Source organism: Neovison vison, chromosome 7, assembly GCF_020171115.1.
Source record: "Neovison vison isolate M4711 chromosome 7, ASM_NN_V1, whole genome shotgun sequence".
In the NCBI taxonomy this organism is placed as follows: domain Eukaryota; kingdom Metazoa; phylum Chordata; class Mammalia; order Carnivora; family Mustelidae; genus Neogale; species Neogale vison.
The window spans coordinates 30,433,902-30,460,313 of NC_058097.1; the positions used below are offsets into that span (position 1 = coordinate 30,433,902).

Sequence of the window (26,412 nt, forward strand, 5' to 3'; positions counted from 1 at the left end):
ACTAAAGCGAGGTGACACTTTTATTTCTTCGCCCTGCAGTGATGCCGTGGAAAGAAGAGACCTCAGTTTGCATCTCAGCTCCTGTGTGCCACTCCTGTGTCCTGAAGCAAGTCATTTAACCTCAGCGAGCCCACTTCTTGAGCTAAAGAAGAAGGGGCATAGGCTCTACCTCAGGGAGATGTCATGAGGATTAAAATTTAAAAAAAATATATATGTGTACCTATGCAAATGTCTACATCGCGCCACCACTGGCATGGGATATAAACTGATAAAATGTTAACATATCTGCTATAGATGAGTTAGTTCAAATTGGAGATCAGAGCACCCCACCATGTTTTTCATGTCATCTTCCTCATAGCCACCCACGTCCAATCTAACTTGGCAACCCCACAGGCTTCTCTGCTCTGGCCGACTCCTCTCCCACAACTTCCCAACATCTTATCTCATCAACCTCCTCACCACTCACTCACTGCTCTGCTGAACAATTTTACCCGTGGTCTGAGACGTTTGCCAAGTCCCCAAACAACAGCAGCAACAACAAAAAACTCTTCCCATGTCACGGACCGCATGATGGCAAAATTATAGGCTCTTCCTTCTAAGGAAGATCATCCCTTCTGCCCCATTGGCGGGAGGCTTGGCCATCTGACTGGCTTTGGCCAATGAAGTCAGTGGCCACGATGCAAGTGAGAACTTGGAATGCCATAGCAGGGTCGACTCTGTCTTCTTCCTCTTCCACAAGACAGCTTTGGCCCTGAGATGGAAGAGGGGAGCAGAGCAGCAGCTGGTTGGTGGTAAAATAGAAACGTGGGTGAGCAAGAAACAGCCCTTTGTGGGAGTAAACTGACATCCCTAAGGTATTTGGGGTTATTTGTTACCGTAGCATAACCTATCCAAGAAATGGCCACCTCAACTTCATCTCCCCTCTCTTCTCTTTGAGAACTGTGTTCATAATCTCTCTCTCCCTTGGGCACTCTTTCAGCCCTCTTGCCTCCCCTAAATGCTTTCTTCTGTCAACTGTCTTCTCCAGAAAGCTTCCCCTGATCCTCCTGATCACTCACGATCTCTCCCTTGTTGGAGCAACACCCCAACAATAAATAAATTGTAAATAAATGTTTGCTGACTCCATCAAGGAGGGGGTCCTTCTCCTATGACACCGATGAGAAAATTTCAATATTTTAATACTTTCCCTGTGTCTTAAAATCCTCATGGTGGATAGTGATCATGCTTCCCGCCCCCCCCACCCCCCATTTCTAGAACCTAAGGACCACATACTTACAAAGGCAGAGTGAGAATGTGTTGAATAGTAAGTGTGAGTTTCAGTTTTGGGTAAGATAGAGTAATCGCAGGCTACCCTAGGTCTCCCCCCTGAAAGCAGCTATAACCCCTGGAACCTGGAGCACACAGTCGGAGGCATTTGGTGACGTTTCTAGATTATGAGAGCTTAGTCTTTCACTGAAAGGATAACTGACATGAGGCTTTGGGTAGCAGAATGGGTTTCTTTAGACCAATTAAGTGCAGAAGCTTTTTTCTTTGGACTGGAGAATTGACCAGTCCCACAGATGTGAACCAGGAGATTGGACCTTTCGTGGCTTTAATTTTGTTGCTGTGTGGGTCTGGGAGTGACCAACGAGGCTTTGTAGTGATGGCTCCAGATTTACGGCGGCAGCACCCCCAGTGGAAGGTGGGGAGAGGCACCCGGTGAAGGACCCGATGGCATCAGCAGGAAAAGAAAAGGTGAGGAGGGTTGGTCAATAATACGGTAGTGTTCACATGGCAGTCTGCACCTCGCATGAAACTGGCTTCATTGTACAATGAAAGTAGAGAGTACTTCTTGAGAAAAGAGTACCTTTTTTCCCCTGGGGAAAAATAAAACAGCCAAAGACCTAGGAGCACTGGACAGATAGGACATGAAATAAACAACTTGAGTAGGAAAAACAACCAAATTTAGATTTTTCATGTAAGGACTAGAAGAATCCAGGACACTCATGGGATGAATGCATTATGGGTGAATGAAGGAGGATTCCAAGAGGGGAGAAGGAAGGCAATAGGTGGTAGCAGAGGCCAGCCTGAGGACAAGCCGCACAAGTTATGGGGTGTCCGTTGCGACCAGTGATTCCACCTGAAGATGTTTCAATCAGGTACTGGTCCTTTTCTTCTCTTTCGTTCTTTCTTTTTTTTTTTTAAAGATTTTATTTATTTATTTGATAGAGAGAGAGAGAAGAGAGCAGAAGCGGGGGGAGCGGCAGGCGGAGGGAGAGACAGACTCCCGACTGAGCAGGGAGCCTGACAGGGTGCTCCATCCCAGGACCCTGGGATCGTGATCTGACCTGAGTCAAAGGAAGATGCTTAACTGACTGAGCCCCCCAGCAGCCCACAACTACTGGTTCTGAAATATTTTCCACCATGTCCTGCCTGCCCTGGGTTTCTGGACTGTGTGGGTTGAGGCGAGTTGAGGGGGAAAGGAATGACACGTCTTTGCACAACTCCTGGGGGCGCTGTCTGCACTGCATTTGTATAACGGGAGGAAGTTGCCCTCTCCTCTCCCACCAGCAGCCTCCACAACAAGGGAACGATGGTTTCCCTGAACTACTGGGCAAGACCACCTTTCGGTCTGAGTTCCTTTACATACTGAAGAAACCCTCAGTTCCCAAAGCTGTAGTTCAAAGTTTTTAGTATTTTCCTTTTCTTCAACATGCTGTTGACACAGGACACACTGACTAGATAAAACTAAGTGATTTTACCTGCTCGCCTTAAAAAGACAAGGTCTTTGGCCCACTCGCCTCGCTTCTTTAAACATGTTTTTTATAAAGAGCGCAAATCCTCTAATCTAACTTGTAAAACATTTAATATTTTGGATATACGGCTTTAGTGACCAGCCAAAAGTCAGGCCGGCTAGACAAAAGGGAGCTGCCAAAGTATTATTCATCCTTCACAAAGCCAAGAGGTGGCTGTTTCTCCCGGGTCAAGAGGTCAAGCTGCATAGCATTAATTTCGCTGAGTTTCTTTGTTATAAATAACAAACAAGGTCATTTATTTTCATTTTCTTGTTTCTAATTGCATGCATGTACTCCCGAGGTTGAACTCCATAAACAGGTGGCTGGAATGCTGGGGAGAGAGCTTGAAACTGTTCCAGAAAAGAGGGCATGTCCCACTCTGGCGAAACAGTTTGATGAGTTAGAGATTTTGCCACTGCAGGATACGCACCTGCACTATTACTCGAAAAGCAAACACTCATCTGCTTGGCACGCACAGATCTATGTAAATTAGGGGAGATTATTTTGCTCCTGGTCCTTGGCTGTTCTGTGATCAAAGGCAATTGTTTCCCATTTCTTAAGACACGGAATCTTTATGCGACTCGGTTCTTTTCTTGTTTATTTGGACAATTTTATTTTTTGGTGGTTATTGAGAATAACATGCCACATCCGTTAAGCCTAGAAGCATGGGTGCCTAGCAAAGGAAGGATGTCATCCAAGGCTCCGACAGGAAGAGACACATATGAGCATGCTATACAGATGTCATGGAAGGGTTTAATTAATACCCGCTTAATGATTTTCTTTCCTTAATGCTCTTTTAGCTGGCCCCTGCTGAAGAATAAAAAAATGGACTGACCACCCCCTCCCACCCCACCCATGGCTAAGAGAGTCCTGGCCCTCAGCTTTCATTGTTTGGCAGTGGTCTTTGTGGGCAACGCTGCAGGGCCCCTCCGGCTGGAGAGCCTCTGAGCTTCCTGATTTTCACTCCTATATAAACCCTCCACCCCCATCACTACCTTTGTCTCTTTGGGGAAAAAAAAAAAAAATCTTTTCACTTGAGCAAAATAAAAACTACCCCATATTTGTTTCTGGAGTGTAATTATAAACTTCATTGTACATTCTTCCTGGCTTTGATGCTTATCTTGAAGGGTTCAGTGAAAATAAATTGTTTTTATGAAAGCAGAGAAACCATTTGATAAACACGCTGTCTCTGAAAATTGTTCCTGCAAAAGAGGTCATTCTTTCACTTTAAAAGAAATAGAATATATTTTAGAAAACAGGCAGGACAACAGTTTAGGATTTCTGTGAATACAGGATTTTTTTTTTTTTTAAGGCAGGGTGTAAACACACTGAAAATTGCACACCTCCTGATTGTGTTGAGTGTATTGGTTTTTAAAATAGCTTTATTGAAGAGCTACTTAGATCACAAGCAAATACTTGCTGCATTTCATATTTCTGGGAATGAATTCTCAGCTCAGTACTTTTTTGCTACTAGGGGTTTTGGGGTTACTGTTCCTTAATCACTATATATCTCTCAGAACCAATGGCTGTACCTATTCTTAGTAAAAGTAATAGTCAACTAGGAAAATGGCTGGTTTTCTAGAGTGGATCTTGCACCTGGTAGCACAGAGACCAATGTGGCCAAAGTTGGTTGCAGTAATGGGAGAAGTGATCTCATGCACACAAATATATATATGTGTGTATATATACACACACACACGTGTATGTATATATATATGTATGTGTATGCACATATATATGTATGTATGTATATGTGTATATACATAAATGTAAAACATGTATGAAAAGTGAGCTGATTTTTTTCCCAATTTGCTCATGTTCCTGCATTTTTTGACCTAAGTAACAATATCAACATAATTCCTATTTCCCGACCTGAAAAGTTTGGACTCATGGAAAACTGAAGCTAACAATGACAAAGCTTGGGGATCTTTTCACACCCTAATTCCTGTGTGGGACTCTCTCCCGGTGAGTAGTTTTAAGAGTCTGCTCTGGGGATTTGTACTGAGGTCCTGAGGTCGGAATGCTTCCTCTATACCATCCACTATTGTGAGAGCCTTGGTAGATCTCGACTTGATTTTATCTGCATGTGATTTAGGCGACGAATGCAAAGTCGTGATTCTCTGACATGAAACTCTAAATTGCACGGAGATGAGTTATACAGATACTAAGGATCCATGCTGGATAGAAATGCTCTGCTTTATGACAGGAAGCCAAATTCAGACATAAAACCAAATATAAAATGTTTTACCAATATAATACATTAGCTGTTACTATGGGAATAGGAGGGGAAGAAACTGGAGTAGCTCTGGCCTTGTTAATTTCCATTTGGAGCTGCTGTTAATTTGGCTACATTACATACTGCAAACAAGGATCATAATATTTGGATAGGACTTTTCATGACCCAAACTCAGGAAAATTAAATTGTATGTAATGTTTAATAGTATCCTCATCTCATCTGGGCAACCAATTCACAGAGAGGTTAAATCACTGTTCACAGATTCCCTAAAAGCTGGGGTCTCAGGAAGATCTTTGAGTATAATATTTGGCGGGTTGAATGCAATCCTCTTGGGAACGTTCTTGCTTAATTTGGACACAGAGTAGAGAAACAGAGTTTTCGAGTTCTTTCAAGAGGTAAGATCGTTTTCCCATCATGAATTCTCTCCTTTCATAAAAACTACTTATTTTCACTGAATTTCTTAAAGATAAGCTTGTGTATTTCCACCCCCCCCACCCCTCCACCCCTGGCTGTTTTTTTTTTTTTTTTTTTTTTAAGAGATTCTTGGATCATAGTACTGTTCAATTGGAAACATCAAGCTAATGAGACTGACCATTTTGACTCAGGTCATCCAAAAACTTTACCGGAATTTTCTTATGCCCAGGAGTTCTATTTTCTGTATAGCTGAATCTTGTACTGCCCTTCCAAATCGGTAACTGTTAGCACCGCTCAGCATAAATTCAAAGCATGTTTAAGATATGTTCTTGGAGAAGTTTCTTCAAACTCAAGGCTAACCTAGTACAAAGGAAACCTTTGTCTGTGGCATTTCAGAAACGAATGCTGACAGCCTGGAAAAGGTGACACCCTTAAGATGACAAATAGCAAGGCAGTTACAACTGCATTCATGTTTGAAAGGCATCATTCTCAAGTTTTCCACGGATGGGCTTCAAAATCCACTCGAACCCTTAAAATTGGGTGGTATTCTGAACGCAACGGGCAGCAGTGTCAGATCAACTCTAAATGAAACAACGTATGATTCTAGTTGTGTTGTATACAAGAGATCTAAAACAGCAGCGTGCCTAAGACCACCCCCACCCCTCCGCGCACCTTCAGGAAGGTTGTTCTTATCCACATCAGCCGTCTTGAGTCGTTCTTCTCCAACCTTCCCTTGACCAGGTTTCCTGGGAATGCTTGTCTACAGTTAAAACCTCTGTTTGCCCTCCCCGTCCCTCCCTTTCTCCACCTCTCCCTTCTTGCCTTTCTTCCTTCTCGCGGTCCTCACCTAAATGAATATTCATTCATTGCAAACCCCCCTGAGTACCAAGCATAGTCCAAGGTTCTTGGGATACGGCTGCGATACGGCTGCCATCCGGCATGTTCCGTGCCCCCTCCTCCCCCACCCTGAGCTTTCTTTTACGAATATCATGGAAGTACAGAGCCTGGCATCCCTCCTACTACTTGTGAATGTGTTTCTCAGATTGCTTCTCTCAATAGCACTGGTGGCTTGTGTCAGGCCAGGATCTCCTCGTGAGTGGATGGGATGGGGTATACATCCATGTGTGCATGGGGATATATGTGTGTCAAGGAGTGTGACGGGTCCAAACCATAGTGTCCCCAGAGGATTTCCATGCATGTCATCTGGGGACCCTCTTTCTCATTCACAAGTGCCCAAAACAGCACAGGGTAGGCAAGCGAGGAGCTGCTGAGGGCACGGAGACTGTAGGCAAGACTGTGAGGTCAGCAGCCTTCCCAAAGGACCTGTTTCTGTTCCAGGGATTTTTTTCCGTTCCAAATGCCTGAACACACGTATCTCAGACCCTTCACTTTCTTTTTCTCCGCCCTTCCGCCCCCCCCCTTTTAATCAAGATCTACGCTCGAAAATCACCTACCTTACCTCCTAAATCATCATCATAATAAAATAGTGACTGATGAATATTGTTCCCTTCCCCAAGGCATTTGCATCATAAGGGGGAGGGGGCGGGTTTTAAGGGGAAGGCTTTTTCAAAACAAGGGACAAGAGGTGGTATTGGATGTGACCCCGCATTCCTAACTCTCCGGAGCCTCCTGGGAGAAGGTTCTCGCTTCAGTTTCCAGCGTCTACAGCTCAGGGCTGTGGCAACACGTCAGCCCACATGCAATTCCCAGGCTCGCAGCTAGTGGGGTTTCCACTGTGAGTATTTGTATTCCGGATCCCCGAGGTCTGATTACAACTACAGGTTTAGTCTCTCCGTAACTCTGATTATACTTTCCCTCATCCCGTGGAATCAAGCTCAGATTACACCAGAGTGAGCACAAGGTGGGCAAGGAAAGTGTGAAATGAAAAACTTCTTCTTCCCAGCCTTTGGGGCTCCGGTTAACAACTATCTGCAAGAAAAAAAAAATAATTTCTTTTTTGGTACCTCAGATCAGCAGGCTGCTTCTCTCCTGCGGCCAGATGCTGCCCTATACGCCATTGTTAATACTAATAGTGAAACTTAAAAGATGTTCTCGTTCGAGGCAACAGGTGGCCACTGCACCCTCCCGCTCTGATTGGTGGAAAGGCCACAGGCGCCCAGTGGCCCAGAGAAAGGGCCTCCACGTCTGCAGTTTCAAGAACCTGCTCAATGGGGTGTTGTCCTGATAATATCTCAGCTCGCTGCCAATTTGTGCAACCCGCTGGGCCATTAGGGAGCGCCGCTGGGTTGTCAACGTTAAATGGAGACCCGGGAGAGAGGACCTAAGCTTTTTTTGGGAGGGGGGGGACGGGAGTCAACCCAGGGACAATGTAAGCAGTTGTTCCTTCCCTGAATACACACCGCTCTCTCAGGCGGTGTCCAAACACACCTTTAGGCTAAGAGAAGAGCAAATACACAAACTTTCACCTAATTGACGTTTATTTTTCCTGCTTGGTTCCAGAAAGATAATACTGGGGGAAGGTACACACACAGGTGTCACCAAGCTGGAGAGCCTACTTTGGAGAACAGAAGAACAGAAGAAAAGCAACCCATCTGAAGCTCGTCTGAAAAAGTTCAGGCCCCGGGGGCAGCCAAGTGTGTTCAGGCCACGGAAGTGTTGGAGAGTGTCCGCTAAAATATTTGACATTTCTCCCTTTCACCCTTCCGGTTAAAGCAGCTTCTAGATAACCAAACTGGGGAAGGGGGGGGCAAAAATCCCACCGCCTTTCCTTAACGTTCTCATCTAAGCAATCAAGTCACTTCCCTTCGCCAAGGCTGAGGGTCAAACTCTCAAATTAACCCAAAGCAATAAAGCAAAGTGGGGGGGGGCGTGGAGGGAAGAGGGGAAGGAGTGGGGAGAGACAGAGACAGAGACAGGGACAGAGAGAGATGTAGCTTAAAGAAAGAGAGATAAAGAGGAGGTGGGTGAGTGCTGTTTGAGGAAGTTAATCACCCAGAACCTTTTAGGAAAATGGGGACATTTTCTCTCTGAGAGCAGTGAATGATCCGCCTAGATCCAGTTACTCAAATGCCTTTCGAATACAAACAAGAGCAAAGGAAATACGGAGAGAACCGACACAAGGCTTAACTCGGGAAGCTTCAAGTCTGCCTACCTGTGAAAGGTCAGGCCCCAACACCCCTTCTGGAAAATACCACAGGTGTACATGGGGTCCCGGGTCCCGGGTCCCGGGAGGCCCTCATGCCGGTTAGCTGCTCTGTTAGGTGCCTCCGAGTAGGGGCCATTCCTGCGTGAAGGCGGAGTAGGGTAGACGGACTGGGGGACCGGCACCACGAGGGACGAAGGGGACGAGAGGAGGAAATGCCGGAACGAGGGGTGGCAAGAGAGCGGACGGCGTGTGGACGCCGGTGGCCGGGGCTGGGGGCCGAGCAAAGCGGGCTCGGAAATGGGGGGTGGGAGGGCCACACCGGGCACCGGGCTGGCGGCCGGCCCGCCGAAGCGGCCGAGGAGCGAAACGGAGCGAGGAGCGCTCCGAGGCATCGGGGACAAAGAGGACCGGAGAGGGAAGGGGGGCGAGGTGGGGAGAAGAGGGGCCCCGGGGAGGGGGAGGCCGCGGCGCGCGCGATGGGCACAGCCGGGGCTGCGCGAGGCGCGGGGTAAGCCGCGAGGGGCCGCGAGGGGCAGGGGCCGCAGCGGGGCGGGGTCGGCGCGCCCGGGGGCGGTCCGGGCCGAGGAGCGCACCGGCGGGGCGGGCGGCGCGCCAGCTGCCCGCGGTGGGAGGGGCGGAGCGGCGGCGGCGCGGGGAGGGGACCGGCGGCGGAGGCAGGAGGGGGAGAAGGAGGGGAGGGGCCGGGCCCCTTGTCTCCGCGGCTCCTCTCCTCAGTCCGCCCGGGGAGGAGGGGGGGGAGCGGGGCCAGCCGCCGCCGCCGCCGCCGTCCCAGCCTCGCCCCGCGCACCTGAACTCGCCGCGCCGCTCGGGCCCCCGCGCCGCGCCCCGCGCCCCGGGCGCCCGGCCCGCGCGCAGCGCTGCCTCGGTGCCCCGGCGGGGCGCGTCCCCCGGGCCGCCTCCCGCTCTCCCGCGGCTCGCGTGGCCGCGCCTTTGTGTGCGGCGGCCGCGGCTCCCGGGCTCTTCGGGCTCCGGTCGCAGCGCTCCTCCGGCCCCGAGCCCCGCGCGCCGCCCCCGGGCAACCCCGGCCGGGCGCCCCCGACGGTGGATCTAGCGGCTTCGAGGAAGCGGGCACCGGCCCCGGCGAGCCCTAGCCCCGGCCCCCGGCCCCGGGCCCGGCTCCGGCATGGATGTGAGGTTCTACCCCGCGGCGGCCGGGGACCCCGCCGGCCTGGACTTCGCGCAGTGTCTGGGCTACTACGGCTACAGCAAGGTGACCGGGCCGGGGCCGGGGGGCGGCGGGGCGGGGGCCACCTCCCCATCCCGGGCGCGCCCCGCGCTCCAGCTCCCCGTCCGCTGCACTTTTCTCTCCCCTCTCCACGCCTTTCCTTTTTGCGCCTTCGTCTCTGTCCAACTCTCTCACTCTACTCTTTCTGCCCCCTTCCCACACCCCCCTTTTTGTCCCCATGCCGGCGCTACACTCTCTCTCCCCCCTCTAGTCCCCCCTCCAACCCCGCCGACTCTCCTTTGCTGCCCCAAAGAAGCGAAGAGCAGCCCGAGGACTGAAAGAGGGGACACGCTTGTGATTCTTTGTTGTTGTTATTAGTAAACATGGTCGCAGCGCCCCTGAGTTGGGGGGGTACCTCACGAGTCCCCGATCTCGTGGTCCGATGACCTCGCCACACCCCCACCTCACCAACCCCTCTTACCTTCCCCGCGCACTGGAGAGCTGGACCCGGGGCCGCTCGGGGGGAGGAAAGGAACAAACTTTTGAGCGTGCCCTGGATTGGGCGGGGGCGGTGGGGGCGCGAAGTGTTGGGACCCCCGCAGGTGGCTTTTGCTGCCCTCTCGCTGGGGCGCCTTGGACCCCGGAACGGAGGTGCCAGCCCCTCCCTCGTTAGCTCCAAGCTTCTTCTCATCTTTCATTTTTTGGGGGAAGGGGTAAGTTTTGCATTTCGGGGAGATCGGGCTTGGAGACCTCCCCACCACGCCCTGGGTCAACCCACCTCTTCTCCCCCCACTCCCCCGCGGCAGCTTCGAGGACCGAGCTTTTCAGGTGGGCGAAGGTGGGTCTCGGAAGGACAGCTGGCGCAGCTCGGACCGGCGAGGCGGGGCTGGAGTCGCAACCCTTGGGCCAGGGCGGCGTGGACTCCCTTTCTGGGTCCTTCCTGCAGCCCCCAGGGCCAAGCTTTGGAGGAAACATTCACCCCGAGGGCGATGTTCAGAGAAAGAGCTGTGCTCTGGATGGCCTGTGCCTTTTGAATGTGGTTTTTCTTTCTCCTTCCCCCTGCTCCTCCCTCCCCCCTCCCTTTTCTTTCAAATCGTAGTTTGTTTATGATTGCTTGGATAACAGAGGAGGAAATAAGGAGCCGCTGAAAGAAAGGTGCTATACAAAACTAATGAATAAATAACAGGAAGAGGAGGGATTGTATCTAGAGTGAGGAACTGTGTGCTGTGCCCCGTGGCTGATGGAGGCTCGTGTTCCTTTCTATTTGTTTATACTCCGTTCCCAACTCCAGTGCTGAAGTTTGTGAAAGACCTTTAGGGTCTCTCTGCCTAACCCCTGTGTCCCCGTCGCCCAGCCCCGCGCCTGGCACCGCGGGCCTCCCCACCAGTAAAGAACCAAGGGACATTATTCAGTGTGTTTTAACCCTTTGGTGTGCCGGCGGTGGAGGGACGGGGTTGGTGGGGGGGGGAGCGTTCACGCTCTCAAAATTCCAAGAGTGGTACGTGAAGCTTGGAAAGGGAAGCAAGAAAAGGCCTCTGTCAGTAGCCAGGGTTAAGGGTTTTAGTTTCTGTCCTCTGATTTTGGATTTACTTAGGTTATTAAATGCTTTAAAAAGTCCCCCTTGTATGCTCAGTTAGTGACTTAGGCAGCCTAATTAAGTATGTTGTGTTTCTGAGAACCCACCTAATTGTTCCAGTGGGGTATTATTTATCTGCTTACAACTTAGCCTGTGTATGCAAGCCTGGGAGAACTGGGCATGCTCTTATTTTTGGAAGCCATTACCTTGCTTAATGTAACTACTTCTTTCTCTGATTTAAGATCAGCAACACTCGAATGACACCAAAATAGAAACCTTTTGTGCTAATCCAGTCTCTGTAGTGCGTGGCAAATCTCTCTGTTCACTGCGATCCCAAGAGTACTTCAAGGGACCAGAGGAAATTGTGGGTGTTTTGTGTGTGTCTCTTTTTTATTTTTTTGAGCAAAGCTATTTTGAGCCCATTTAAACTCAGAACATTTACTTCAGGAGGGTATAGAAAGCTCGAAACCCACCCGTTATTTATGGTGATGCTTGTTCAACTTCGGGAGTGAGAATGCAAGTTGGTTTGCTGTCATATTTTCTTTACATAGCTTTTTGCCTGGAACAACCTGGTTTCTTAGTAATTCAGCAATCTGGTGGTCGCAAGTGCTGTGTGTATCTGATTTATGAAAGTTAGACAGTGCTTAATATTGGTGGAAATCAAATTGTACTTCTTTTAAGGGATGTCCGCATTTAATTCCTTGCAGATAAAAATCCAATAATCTTGCATTTGAGCCCCAATACTTTATCTTCGTACTCTTAATTTTAGCAGAGAAAAAACCCAATTTTATTCACAGTGATTTTTCTTTATAGGGAGAATGTAGTAGAAGAGGAAGTATTAACTTCGTGGGTATAAAACAGCAAGTGATAATTAAGGGTTTATAGCATTTTGTTTCACAGCTAACTTGTGTGTCTGAGGTGGTACTATTCAGTACAGATTTATACTGAAAGTGTAAAAACTAGCATACGAAGACATGCATTTATTTTAATTTGGAAATACCTGTAATTATTAATCTCTTAAGACTTAACTCTCGGTGAGGTATATTATCACTCTGGAGGCAAAATGATGGGTTTCAAACAAAGTATGTTTCTGCCCTTTCTTGTTTTTAACTACCATCTGGGAAACTTTAGAAGAAATACAGAACCCTCTGCTCCAGGCTTAACAAGTGAAAAGTTAGCACTTATCTTTAAATTTATTTACAAACCGTGAATAATAGGGTTTCATTCATTTCTCTCTTTAACAAATAACCAGAGTCTTCATATAAATTATATGTTGTGTGTATTATCTTTACATTCTGTGAGTATATGGATCCTTTTAAAATGTCAGCGCTCGGAAAGTGTACTGTCTATGGATAATGGATGAAAGAGTTTTGAGGGTTCAAAAGTCATTGCAAGTAGGAGAATAACTTCAAATAAAATATAGCCAGGATCATTAAAATCAGTTAATAATTCATGAACCAGCCGCTGATGTATAAACTTACAGTCATCTCTGCTTTCTAAGGGCTAATTTCCATTTTAATTTCAAGTGGAAAATCTACTGTTTGAACATTCCTTTTTCTGATGTGGCTAACAAATTAAACTAACACCTATATTTTTTAAAAAGGCTGTGGGGGGGCGGGGCTAGGCTTATGTTGCCCAAGTGCAGTAGGGATCCGCTGTCTATATATCTGGTATTTTTCTTTCCCCAGGGAAGGGGAAAGGACCCAGTTCTTTCACCAGTAAGATAATATGCATCAGATCAATTAGCATGTAGTTGTCAGAAGTCTGCCACCCCCAAATAAACTATTGTATTGAAGGTGGGTGTGAGCCAAGTGAAATGACACAGTAGGTTAATAATGAACTTGGACCAGACTCTAGTTACTAGCTTTTTCTGTGTATTCTTAGGTTTTGTTTTGTTTTGTTTGATTGTTTTTAACCCCCTGCCCCCTTCCAAAATCTGGCTCTTGACTTCTTACCCTGTGCAGAATGGCCTTTGGTTGGTTTTAATTTATCAGTCCCAAATCTTGCTTTCTAATTACTATATGTGTGATTGATCACTCTGCTTAATTAAGGTGTTCTGATGTGAGTGCTTTTGCCCCACCTCCTTGGGCTGTCCTCTACCTTGGCCAGCTTGGAGAGTAAGAAGACCTGAAGGGTTGTTTGTCATTTGTCTATCTTATTGGAGACCGTGGTTCAAATTGAGGCCACAATGAGAGGGGGATTTAATTGAAACTTTTTTTAAGTTGATACCTTGCACTGGTGTGAGAACCAGAGATTTTGTTTCTAGGGCCTGGTGTATGGGGGTGTTGAATTTTGAGAGAAGATTGAGAGATTTCCATGTGAGGTCTTCAAATAAGATAGCTATTGAAGCCATATTGTGAAAGAGATAGAAGGTTTTTCTAAGGACGGTAGACAAGGGGTCATAAACTCAAAATGCCTGTAGGGACAGCCAGTTAACCTACATGAAGATAGGGTTTGTGGTCAGATGGAGAACATGCCCCGTGTAAAGGGGTAGCCTTGCTCAGCATCCCTAGATTGTTGCCATGCCAACGTTTGGGCCCAGTATCTGCATTTTGCAGTTATTTTTCCAAGAGAATGATAATCTGAGTTTTTATGTGAAATAGCCTGAATGCTAAATGTTGGTAGCAAATTAACCCATTATTGAAATCCTTATGTAAGACCCTTAAAACATGCTTGTGTACTGCTCCTTTGCAGGGTTTTGTCTTTGATAAACTCAGATACAGCTGAGGTTTGAAAATCATTTTTTAGTAAGTTGTTTATGGTTTATGTTCAGCTGTATGGACAGCTCTACTGACATCCACCTGCGTGGACAGTTCGGTGGAATGGGTGCAGGTCGTAGGATCTGACCACTTTCAGCATAGTTCTAATTGGTTAATATAAATTCTGTCATTCATTAATTGTCGGTCTTGAGTCTGTGGAATAGTTCTAGATCAGGGGTTGGCAAACTGTGGCCCATGGGTCACATCTGGCCCACCACCTGTTCCTGCTTGGTTTGTGAGTTAAGAATGGTCTTTCTGTTTTTAAATGGCAGAAAATCCAAAGAAAGATGACTTCATCAGTGTGAAAATTACATAACATTCACATTTGTGTCCATAAATAAAGTTTTATTAGAACCCGGCCCCCTCATTTGTTTATGTATTGTCTGTGGCTGCTCGCATGCTGCTGTGTCAGAGTCGGGTCGCTGTGAGAGAGACGGTATGGCTTGCGAAGCCTGAAATATTAAGTATTTGTCCCTTTACAGAAACAGTTTGCTGACCTCTGTTCTAGATCTCCAGAATGCTTGATAGCACCACAGCCTTCCTTTGTTCCAAGACTTGGCAGTAGAAAGAAAATCTAGTTAACGAGGTGGTGTAACTGGGTAGATGATCTATATCAGAGACAGTGTTCCAGAATGTTTCTAAAATGGTGGGGATTTAACCCTGGCTATACTCGAGCTATGGTGAGTGGGATGAAGCTCGTGAAAGATACTCAGCCTCACAGCCTTACCCCAGTGCAGTTTAGTTAGAACCTCTGGGACTGGGAACCAGGCAGCCATGCTTCTGAAGCTCCGTAGGTGATTCCAACGTGCAGCCATGGTTGAAAACTTTGTTTCAGGCTGGGAATCCTCCTTTGGAGTAAGCAACCTTAAGGGGCAGTAGAACTGATTCAAGAAGTTGGGGATTGCTGTAAAGTAGACAAGACTCAGGATGGAGTGATTATTGGTTCCATGTTGAAACTCGGGGTCTTTTCCAGACCTCAGCAGGTCCTAAGCCCTGTTGGTCTGGCTCCCCTCCACATCATATCAGACGTTAAAATGCTGTGTCCACATCCTGCATTTACGGTGCTATCTGAGCTGATGCTGCTTGGTTGACTTATATTCACATGTTGTAGGCATCTGTTAGTTTAAACTCTGTCACATGTGTGTGGTAGGGGTGTGGCCAATTAATTTTTTCCTTACATCATAAGCATTTTTGTAAGCCCTCGAGAAGACTGTGCTTCTAGATGTCATCTTCACTGACTGATGGATAAAATAGTCCTGTTGACACTAACTAAAGGTCCATGAACTTATCATTTTGCCACCCCAAACAGGGGAGCTTTGATGAAGACCCTGTGCGCAGGAAAGGCTGATACACAGTAAGCCACAGAGAAATAATCATAGTCGTTTTAGATCAAGTAGATGGATGTAGATGGCCACAACATTCAATGTACGTGTACATATTTTAAGAACTTGATGTTTTGGGTCACAGACAGTCAGGGGGATGCTGAGTCCACCTGAGGACTTGTTTTATCTAATTTGGACCAGCAATTTAAAAAGTTCAGTTAGTTGTCTATGTCTAAAAATCTTGCATGTAAATCTGTCTGTCTTTAGGTCTTTCTTTCATTCCTTCCTTTCTGTTTTCTTGACTTGTCTCTTCCCTCCCTCCCTCCCTCCCTCCCTTCCTTCCTTGACATAATCATAAATTTGGCAGTCCTGTATCTGTTCCCTTGCGTAGCAATGTTTTCCTCTCCACTCTGACTTCCTCATACTTAGTCCTTGGTGTCCCTCACCAGCACCCGGAGGCTTTGAGTTTGAAAACTTTAAGAAGAGATGAAGTTAAATAAGCAAAAAATGTGATGCTCAAACCTAGTGAAGTGGGGTTACCACCACTGGAGAAATACAGACTCCAGTATTCCTTAGGGTATGTAGGGTAATAGGTGAATGAGGAAAAAGTAATTTGTGATCATATTATAGGAGAGTGTTTCTCAAACTTCAGCATGCACAAGAATCACCCCAAGAGTTTTTTAGAGCACAGACTGTTGGACCTCACCCCTAGAGGTTCTGAATCCTGGAGTCTAAACTGGGGCTCCCACTTGATGCTGATGTTGTGCTTTGAGTACAACACATAGCACAGAGGACCTTCCAGTAGTAAGGCAAAGAGTTTGTTCCTTGTAAGAGTTTGTGAGAATGCTTTGGGCTGTAGGTAACAGAACACCCAACAGACAGTGGTGTAAAGTGTAAGGACATTTGTTTACTTACAGAGAAATTGTTAGGGTGTCAGTCTCAGGCTATTTTGGATGAAAGCAACCATGTCTTCAAGGACCCTCTTTTCTTCTTATTCTGCCATTCTTGAAGTTTCTGCCATCTCCTCATGGTCACAGATTGGCTGCTGTAGCTCCAGACATCACATCCTCACATGATAGCATGCAAAACAGGAAGCAAGAAAGTGGTGGGGGTGGAAGTTACAGCAAAAATTCTTCTATATATCTCTTAATAAGAAGGACTAGCTTTCCTGGAAACAGTTCCATTGGATTTTTAGATTTATTGATCAGAACTGGATCAGCTGACCTCAGATGGGCATAGGCCAGCCATTGACAAAGAAGGAGCTTGCTGTGATCAATTTAGACCAATCCCCTGTCATCCCCTGGGGGCCAGGCACATTGTCACATGAACATCAATGATCTTAATGCTCTATGAGTGAGGAAGAAGGCCTTTGGAAAGACAACCAGCTCTACCACTGAGCACATTTGAAGACTTTGGCGTGGACCAGCATCGTGGTTGGAGTTGTCCATTGTGAGAATGGATCTGACCTTTTGACTAGATTAGTGTAGAGCCTGATAAGAGGTAGGGGGAACAAAAGAGGATGCCACCACCCAATGGAGATAAAGGTGTGAGAAGATTCCAACTAAGGTGATGTGACTATGGATGAGAGGGAGAGGAGGACACTGAACAGAGCATCTCTATAACTTAGAAGGGAGACAGAGGAGGCACGGGTGACTCAGGGTGTTTGAACTAGGGCTCTCAACAAATGGTAGGGTCTGGAGCCGAAGCAGAGATGTCACAGAAGAAGCTGGTTTTGAAGGAAAGCGAAAGCTGATATTGGCTATTTTGGTGCTCTGTTCCCACAGAGACATCATGTAGACACGTGCATGAATGCACTGGAGAGCCCTCAGGGCTGAGGCGGACCCAAGTGGGAGTCCTGTAGGCAGTAGAGTGATGGAAATGCAAGTGACTGCCTCCCCCCAAAGTTTGCACACTCACCTCCCCAGTTGGGGAGGCGGTGTTTCAGGAAGTGATGTGTGGGACTCAGAAAACTTGGAAGTCCTGCTGTACCATTGCAACAATGGTATAAAAAAGGAGTACGTATGCGTGCTTGTGTGCGTGTGTGTGTGTGTGTGCGTGTGCGTGTGTGTGTGTGTGTGTGTGATGGTGCAGCCTTTTTATCTCAATAGTTGTTTGGGAAGAAACAATTTTATATTGTTGTTATTAAGGGGGAATGATGTAAAATTTATAATAATGTAATTGAAAACCCTCTCAGCCATTTAGGAATTAAAACGTTTCGTGTCTTTTCTTTATGTAAGTGGTGCAATTTCTAGTTGGATTTTATGACATGAGTGAAATCGTGAGTACCTTGGAGAATCTGTTTTGAGTGTGCTTAATGAGGAAGGATGGGATTTTCGCTAAGGATGCTTATAAATAAAAGGTATTTGGAAAGTGGATTGAGCTCTTTAAAAACAAAAACAAAAACAAAAACAAAAACGAAACTCCCCAAACCCTGTTTAAAATAAAGTAGAGGCTTTTGTTCAAGGTCTGCATGAGCCTCTGATAGGTTTTGTCTTCTTCCTTTGTAGTAGATTATTTTGTTTTCTTTGTTTCTTGGGTTTGTATACTTAATCCCTTCCTCAGGGAGGCCATGTTCTCTTAAATATGTTCTGTGCTTGTGCGCAGAACATCTGACCTTGGGCAATGGCCCTTCTCTTATGACCAACATTCTGTCTTTAATCTTAACTTGATTGTACTTCACTTATAAAAGAATAATTTGAATGTCTTGGCAATCCATAAGTTAAACAAACTGGCCAATACCGAGAAGTATTTGGATTTTGCTCTAAACGCCTATGGGAAGGGTATGGATTCCTTCTTTTAGAGAAGATACGTTTTAAGCTAGGCCTTCCTATTCTAAATGGTGCAGGTTGAATGTGGTCATTTCTGCATTGACTGAATCATTCATGTAGAAGTGCTCTAGCAAACATGGTGAGGGAGGTGAGTTTTTTTAATACTCCACATTAATGTGATTTCAGGGATGGTACCATATTGTGAAAATTTATAGTAGTTTTCCCCTCTGATTTGTAATGAGCAAGGGGTTTGATGTACTTTAAAATAATAAAAGTTTTTGCACTTTCTCTTAAAATCTTGGTATAGGAGGTAGAAGTCCCAAATGCTGACTGACTACCAAGCTTTTATGAAATACGTATGATTGGTTGGAAGTTGGTTTACTCCAGCATACTCAGTAGATCTTTTTTTTTTTTTTTTTTTTAAAGATTTTGTTTATTTATTTGACAGAAGAGAAAGGGAGAGTAAGTACAAGCAGGGCAATTGGGAGAGGGAGAAGCGGGCTGAGCAGAGAGCCTGATGTGGGGCTCGATTCCAGGCCCCTGGGATCATGACCTGAGCCGAAATCAGACACTTAACTGACTGAGCCACCCAGGCACCCCTCAGTAGATCTGTCTTGTTCCTCCTTTATGCCTGTGTGTCTTTAATGAGAACCTCAACCCTTATTATCTGGCTTTTATATAAATTCTGATAGAAGTGTTTAATGGAGAGGTAGTTAAAACTGTTGGATTTGTGAAAATTCTTTCGACTGTAGATGGGAAAAAGTCCTTAAACTTTTAATTAAATAGGAAAGGGGTAGTGAGCTTTCTCTCAGGCATGACTGAACCCAGAGTTTCCAGGGATGTTACCAACACTTCCTTCTTGGCTTCCCTGTCAGGCCCCACTCAGGTGGGGGGAGGCTTCCTGCAGCACGTCCCCATAGGTGTGTGCACGTGAGCATTCATGAAGTGTGTGTGTGTGTGTGTGTGTGTGTTAGAGAAACAGAGAAAGAGAGTATATGTGAGCCTAAGGGAGATACTGTAGTAGGTGAAAGAAGTCCAGGAACGGATGGGACAAGAGAAGTGGTTTTGGGGGCGGGGGGCGCGGGGGTGTGGTCCAGTGCAGGAGCTCACAGAGGCTGAGGGTTTGGAAAGGACAAGTTGGAAAAGGGGTGTTAGAGAAGAGAAGGCTGGAGAGGGAATTCCAGGCAGGCCTTCTGTGTAAGCGTGATACCCTAGCAAAGTTCCCATTAGGCCTGTTAGGATGGTCGGTGGGACAGTGTTGGGAGATGAGTTTGCATCTGTATAGATGTTTCCTTTGGTGGTTGATGTGGGTCTGGGGATGCCAGCATGTCTGGTGACAGAGCTGAGGTTTCACCAGATACTGGTAAAGGATGTGTGCCTGTATGTGTGTGTGGGTGCATCTGTTCGGCGCGTGTGTGTATTTCCATGTGGGCCAGTTTTGTGGGGTGTGTGTACGTAGAGGATGACCATTTGAATTGGTGGGGGGAAATGAGAGGCTGTTTGAGCTGTACCCGAGAATGTTTGAAGGAGAGAATACAGACACACGAAGAGAGTGACGTACTGATGGACGGACCAGTTGGTGTAGGAATAAAGGCTGTAGACAGAGGGCTATTCACCTTGAACGTTGGCTACCCCTTCCTCTGAGATAATTGGGCAGAAAGGGAAGATGGTTGAAGATTCAGATGTGTGTTTTAGTGGACAAGAAGTGGGGGGAGGGAGAGAGACAGAGACAGAGTGAGAAGGAGGGAGGGAAGCAGCGGGGAGGAAGAGGAGAATGTGAGGAGGAACGGGTTGGGGAGTTGACTGACAAACCCAGGATCCATCCCCTGCCTGTTTCCACCTCCGTTCTGGCCCTAGGTCCCTCCACCTTGGCCGTGTGCGTCTTACCCTGCCAGTATGGCCCCCGCCTCTTAAAAACATCTGAATATCTTGGGGCACCTGGGTGGCTCAGTGGGTTAAAGCCTCTAACTTCGGCTCAGGTCATGATCCCAGGGTCCTGGGATGGAGCCCCACATCGGACTCTGCTCAGCAGGGAGCCTGCTTCCTTTCCTCTCTCTCTGCCTTCCTCTCTGCCTACTTGTGATTTCTGTCTGTCAAATAAATAAATAAAATCTTTAAAAAATAAAAAAAAACAACATCTGAATATCTAAAATCCCTCCCCACCACCCCCCACTAACCTCCAGTCACTGTCTTCATTCGTAGTGTATATCTCTGTTTGAACTTTTTTGTTCATTCATTCATTCATTTATATATTCCCTATTTACTTCTTACCACTAGCATGCAAAGCTCTGTGAAGGTGGGGATCTTTGCTGACCACTCTATGCCCAGCCTCTAGAACAGTGCTTAGCATGGGAAGGAAGGCATGATAAGGAGCGAACTGGAGAGGAGTCAAGAGTACTGTTGAGTTGACCTCGTGGAAGTTTAACCTTTCTTTCTTTTTTTAAAAAAATTTTTATTTTTTGAATTTTTTTCCAGTGTTCAGAATTCATTGTTTATGCACCACACCCAGTGCTCCATGCAATTCGTGCCCTCCTTAATACCCACCACCAGGCTCACCCCCCCACCCCCCTCCCCTCCAAAACCCTCAGTTATAAACACATGCTGGACCTACTAAGTGCCAGATACTTGGAGACAGTGGGAGGCGATGGTGAGGGGTCACCTGCCCTGTTCTTGAGGAACTGGCCTGGGGTTGAAAGGATGATCCCTCTTGGATGGCTTTAAGATTACACTTTATTTTAAATTTCCCCTTTCATTGTATCGTGTGCTTTTGGCAGGGGACAGAGCGAGGGGTGGTGAGGACAAGGGCCTGCGTCTTGCTTAGGCAGGAACGAGAGAAGAACAGGGGTTGCGAGAAGGGCAGTTTGAAATGACTGTTCTCAATCCCAAGGATCCAGGCTGGCCGAGGAAGGTCAAATGGTCAAGGACAGGAAGACTTTGCTAAAAGGCAAAGAAGAGTGTGTTAGTTAAGGTGGGCCAGCAGAAAAAACATAACTTGAGTAGCAATCGCATAAATGAGGTAGACCTTCATCTCTCTTTTCTCTAATGAACTCAAGGGGTAAGCAGTCCAGAGCTTTTGGGGCTTCGTAGACACCTGGGAGCCAAGCCACCTCGGACTTACCTGTGACCCTTTACCGTGGCAGGGTAGAGCGCCATCAGCATCCTTGTCTAACCAGAAGAAAGATGGTCAAGGGAAAAGGGAGGTTTCCAGGGGCCGCCTTGTGATACGTGCTTATTTCTCATTGGTGGGCACTGAGATGCATAGCCGCACTTCTACCTTTAAGGTATCCAGGAAATGCGGTCCATGCTGTGGAAGAAGGGCTGAGTGGACAGGCAGGGACAAAATGCATATTTGAGCAGGTGCATGGGAGTGAGTGAATGATGGGGGGGGTCCAAGGAAGACTTCTTGGGTATCTTCATGTTTGAGGTTTTTTGTACCAAGTATACCACTATATTTTGGTAAACCTTATTCAATATTTTAGTTTTCATTTGCTCTTTGGAGGGGTCCCCTTTTGGCGATGCACTGTGATGAGAGAGCTTTTCAGTCCTTTGTTCATTCGGGGGTTTTATTTGGGGCATGCTTAAAATACCCAATGATTTATCTTCTTCTTGCAGGAACTGCAAATCCTTATGTCCTGATTTTAATTGATTACCTTTATTTCCAGCCCACATTTCTCTTCTTTTTAAAAAATACCTCTTGAATTTTTATACTGCCATTTCAGCAGTCCTGACCATTGGTAATAAAATTTTGAGTACAGGTCAATCTTCAGGCAACATTTTTTTTTTTAAAAGATTATTTATTTATTTATTTGACAGACAGAGATCACAAGTAGGCAGCGAGGCAAGTAGAGAGAGAAAGGAGAAAGCAGGCTCCCTGCTGAGCAGAGAGCCTGATGCGGGGCTCTATCCCAGGACCCTAGGATCCTGACCTGAACTGTAGGCAGAGGCTTTAACCCACTGAGCCACCCAGGTGCCCTAACATTTTTTAAACTCGACTTTTTTTTTTAAATTTTTTTTTACTTGATGCTTTTCTCTTTCAATCAAACCCAGCTTACCTCTGACTCCCCTGCGTCTTCTTCCCTAGAAACCTGTGGTTCTTTATGCTCTCGTATACTCTTTCCTCCTCTGTCCCTCCACTGGCCGATTTTGTTCACTCTTGACCTTTGTGCAGCCTTGATGACAAAGACTTGTCACCATCCTCAGCCCCTACCAACCCCCTCAATCCCCTTCCCTTTTGCTACGTACGTTCTAGGAGGTGGCCTCTCCCAACTTGAGGGTGACTGAACTCGGCGCCCATTTTCCTGACTAACCAGGAGCACTTGGGCCTTTGCTGTGTCAAACTCCTGTTCATCTCTTGATTCTCTTGGCCATTCTCCCCAATGGCTGGTCCAAGATTTCTGCTGGTGTAGTCCACGCAGCCCTACTCTCCTTAGATGGGAGCTCTGGTCTTTGACTTTATGGGGAACATTGATAGTCTGCTGTCCCTCCTTGTCATTTTTCCAGACCCAGGGGAGAGCAGTTCTACTCTTTGGGATAAATCCTTCCAGCGGTGCTAATCCCTTCCTGAGCATAGCATACTCTTGGTTTCACAGACAGCTCCCGTCTTTCCTGTTTCGTTCCTTTGTACTTTCCATCAGTGCCCAAGTGTCTTCAGACCCACACAAGGATTTTCCAGTCTTCAGGTTGCTGAGTGTCGCTTCCCTTGCGATGACGTTGGCTCACTCCTCATTCCATCCACATTCTGTTTCGCTTCATGTTTTTGTGGAACTCTGGTTCTTCCCTTAGATAAATGTGAAATGAAGACCACCACAAATGGAAAACCCTATCACTTTCCTTACACAGAAGAAAATCCTGAAAATAAACACAAGGGAAGTAAACATCATTATCCAAAGCTTACTGGAGACCTTGCTTGCCTAAGGCTTTGCCTCTGTTTGTGGAAAAGGGAGATTTGCAAGTGTGAGGAAGGTGTTGAAGACCCCTTAGCACCAAACTGAGACTTTGTCTTTGATTTTATCTTGGAGTGGGGGAGACGCCAGTGGGGAGCTTGAAAGGGAATTCAAAACAGAATGACTTTCTCAAGATGTAATTAAAGGCTCTCTCGCTTTGTTGTCTCTGTACCTCCAGAGCGGTGCTGCTGCTTCTCCTCATATGTGCATGCAAGTCAACTGGGCCTCTGGGTAAAATGCAGATCAGGTCTGGGGCGAGCCTGAGAACTGGCGTTGCCCACAGGTTGCCAGGGGACTCCTGCTGCTGCTGGCCGCTGGCCCCTCTTGGAACTGTAGAGTCCAGGAGAAAGGACGATGCACATTCAGAAGTCCTCCTGACTCCACGGGCCCCTGTTCCAACATGTCTCTGAACAGTTCCTCAAACCGGAAATCTTTACTTAGGCTTCCATGTCTTTCTCACCTGGCCCTCCCCAGCACGCCGCAGGCCCCCTCTGTTCCATTATCAAAACTATCTTCCCGCTCTTCTGAAGCGAGGGCACTCCATCTTGCCAGACCTGACTGCTTTCACTCATCCAAGCTGATGGAGCACCTCCTTAGGCCAGCCACTGCCCTGAGCCCTGGGGTTATGCTTTTCTGATGACTCCTTGACCTTCTGTCTTTCCGTCCTATCCCTGTGTCTCCCCTACCTTCCCATGTCCCTGGTTTTCTCTACTCTTGTATATGTGGCCGCTTCCGATTGCTGTTGCTCTGTTACCTTGTCTGCTCTCCAGCCTCTTCCTAGGCCTTGGGGGACATCCTCCCAAAACTTGGCTTCTTCCTCTTTTGCCTCTGTATTCTTCTGACGTTGTCTGTGCCTCTTGTTTTCTGTCTTCAACTGTTCCCACTCTGGTACTGTTTGTATCAGTCATCTATTACTGTGTAACAAACCAAACTTTGAGGCTTCGGACAAACCATCAAACCCGCAAACCCATCTCCCTCGTGATTTTGCCAGTCTGCCCCGTAGGCTGGGTTCCCCGCTCTGTCGGCAGTCGACTGCAGGCTTGACTTTGCTTCTGGAGGTTGGCCAGCTCCAGCTGGGGCCTCCCTGTCAGTTCTCACTGCACAGAGTCCCGCTTCTCCAGCACGCGGTTCCCAAGAGCCCTCCCGGGGGCTGCGTTCTGAGGGGTACCCTGAAGCACTTGAGCCCAGGTGCAGACACGTCGCACCATTGCTTCTGCCATCTCTGCTGTCCCGAGCAAGTCCCTAGGCCAACTCAGACTCAGGGGGAAAGGATATAAATTCCATATGCCCAGGAGAGGAGCATTAACAGTCAAGTCACAAAGGGGTGTAGACACAGGAAGGTGGGAGGGACTGTGGTCCCTTTTTGCAGCTAATCCCAAGGTCTCAGATCCCCACCCCTACCCTAACCTGTATGTGTCACCTTCTAGATGGCACGCGGCTCTCCACGGGAGGCCGTCCCTTCATGGCGGGATGGCGGTTCAAGTCCAACATAAACCTCATGGAACCGAAGTTCCTGTTCAGGTTCTTGCCATTTTTCTCAACACCCCTGTGTTCCCAGGTACACAAAGTGAGTTTCGATTACGTGTCCCCTTTCGCTCCCTTCATCCTATGAGTCTTCACGGGGTCTTTGTTTTTCCATCTGATGATCTCTTTTGTGTCTGTGTTTCCACGGATCCTAGCTTGGGCCTCTGCCTAGAGTCGCAGGGTCCTCATTGACCCCCTGTACCCTGCATTTCTCCCATCTCCAGCTGAATCTGGCCCACTTCGGCTTTAATCCTTGGAAGGTTACCAGTGTAAGCTGACATTCTCCTTCAGAAAACACTTTGGATCACTTGTCCTTGTGCCGAGCAGTGTTTTCTCAGATCCGCCACCTTCATCTATGCCACATCTACCTACCATGGGTATTGCTATTTATTTGAATTTCTTTACATTGACCCATTTTAATTTATTTTTAATGTTTTTTTTAAAAAAGATTTATTTATTTGAGAGAGAGAGAGAGAGAGAACAGGGAGAGGGGCGGAGGGAGAGAATCTCAAGCAGACTCCAGACTGAGCATGGAGATTGTGATCTAAGTTGGGGGCTTAACTGACTGAGCTACCCAGGTGCCCCTACATTGACTCATTTTATTTTATTTTATTTATTTATTTGACAGAGATCACAGTAGGCAGAGAGGCAGGCAGAGAGAGAGGGGGGAAGCAGGCTCCCTGCTGAGCAGAGAGCCCCATGTGGGGCTTGATCTCAGAACCCGAAGACCATGACCCGAGCTGAAGGCAGATGCTTATTAACCCACTGAGCCACCCAGGCCTCCCTGCATTGACTCATTTTAAAATTAATTCCACTATTGCCTAAGGCAACCTTGTATAGCTTGCAATATATAAAAATTATCCATACAATAAATGCATAACTATGAACATTTTACAAACTTTATACACCAATTAAATTAGTCCAGTGTGTGTAATAGATATTGAGAGAACTGGCCGACAGGATGAATTGCTGTGTCTTCAGTTTGACATTGAAGACCCTCCATGTCTAGTGCCAGAGTTACCACATTAAGAAAAACCAAACTTCCTTAGAAAAAAGCTAGTGAATTCTCTTAAATTTTAGAGTTCTGCTCAAGGTCACTGTAGTGGTTATAGATCAGAACCACAAAGTAGGATTGCCTGTCTTAATATTTTCAGATGTTACATAGATATATTAGTTGTTCTGAAAATATTAATTTGAAATAGCTCTTTTCCCTGTCCCCCAAATCCCAGTTGTTCATAATAAATAGCTTTCTGGGTGGCATAATAGCCTTGCTCTGTCTTCCTTAATAATTTTTCAAATACCCTCTTCAATTCTGGCTTTGGCTTAACAGGTTTCTAACTGCCAGTGGGCTAAAATCATATAGTACGTATTTCCATTTTTGTGGCTTGTCTCAATCTTAGATTCCTAGGCAACTCTGTAGTTACGATACATACTGCTTTGATCATCTTCTTACGAAGAAGATCTTTTCTTCTTATGAAGAGCTTCTCTTCATAGTTTGGCACTTTGAATTTACTGCCATTCCAGCAGGGGCAGGATGGTGGGTAGCAGTTTCCATTCTCCTTCCTCCGCATTTTTCGAGGCTGCATGCTTATTAGAGAGAAACTTGTGGAAGTTCAAGGGAGAAACCAAGTGAAGAAACCCAAATCAAGTTAAGGGAATTCTGATAGACTAATGAGAAAAGTAAGAATAGTGATAACAGAAGACAGGAAGAGTGACAATGGTTGAGAGTGATCTAGAAGATTCTTAAATAAGGAAGAGAGACCAAAAAAAGCAGTATCTAGTTGTGGAGTGGAAAAAGTGATGG

At 46.7% G+C, this 26,412-nt stretch overlaps 1 protein-coding gene across 3 annotated transcripts in view; it reads left to right on the forward strand.

The window, feature by feature from the left end:
- Positions 1-8,449: 8,449 nt before the first annotated feature.
- The window catches only part of TOX3 (TOX high mobility group box family member 3), a 109,804-nt gene continuing 91,841 nt past the window's right edge, over positions 8,450-26,412 (forward strand). For 2 of the 3 annotated variants that reach the window (XM_044256158.1, XM_044256159.1), the window contains exon 1: positions 8,450-8,545. Coding sequence is in view for 1 of the 3 variants with exons in the window: in XM_044256157.1 (XP_044112092.1) it covers positions 9,675-9,761 (87 nt within the window). In the remaining 2 variants the exon portion in view is untranslated. Of the gene's footprint in view, positions 8,546-9,674; positions 9,762-26,412 lie in introns of those variants that run through there. The other variant, XM_044256157.1, reaches the window with a different exon arrangement.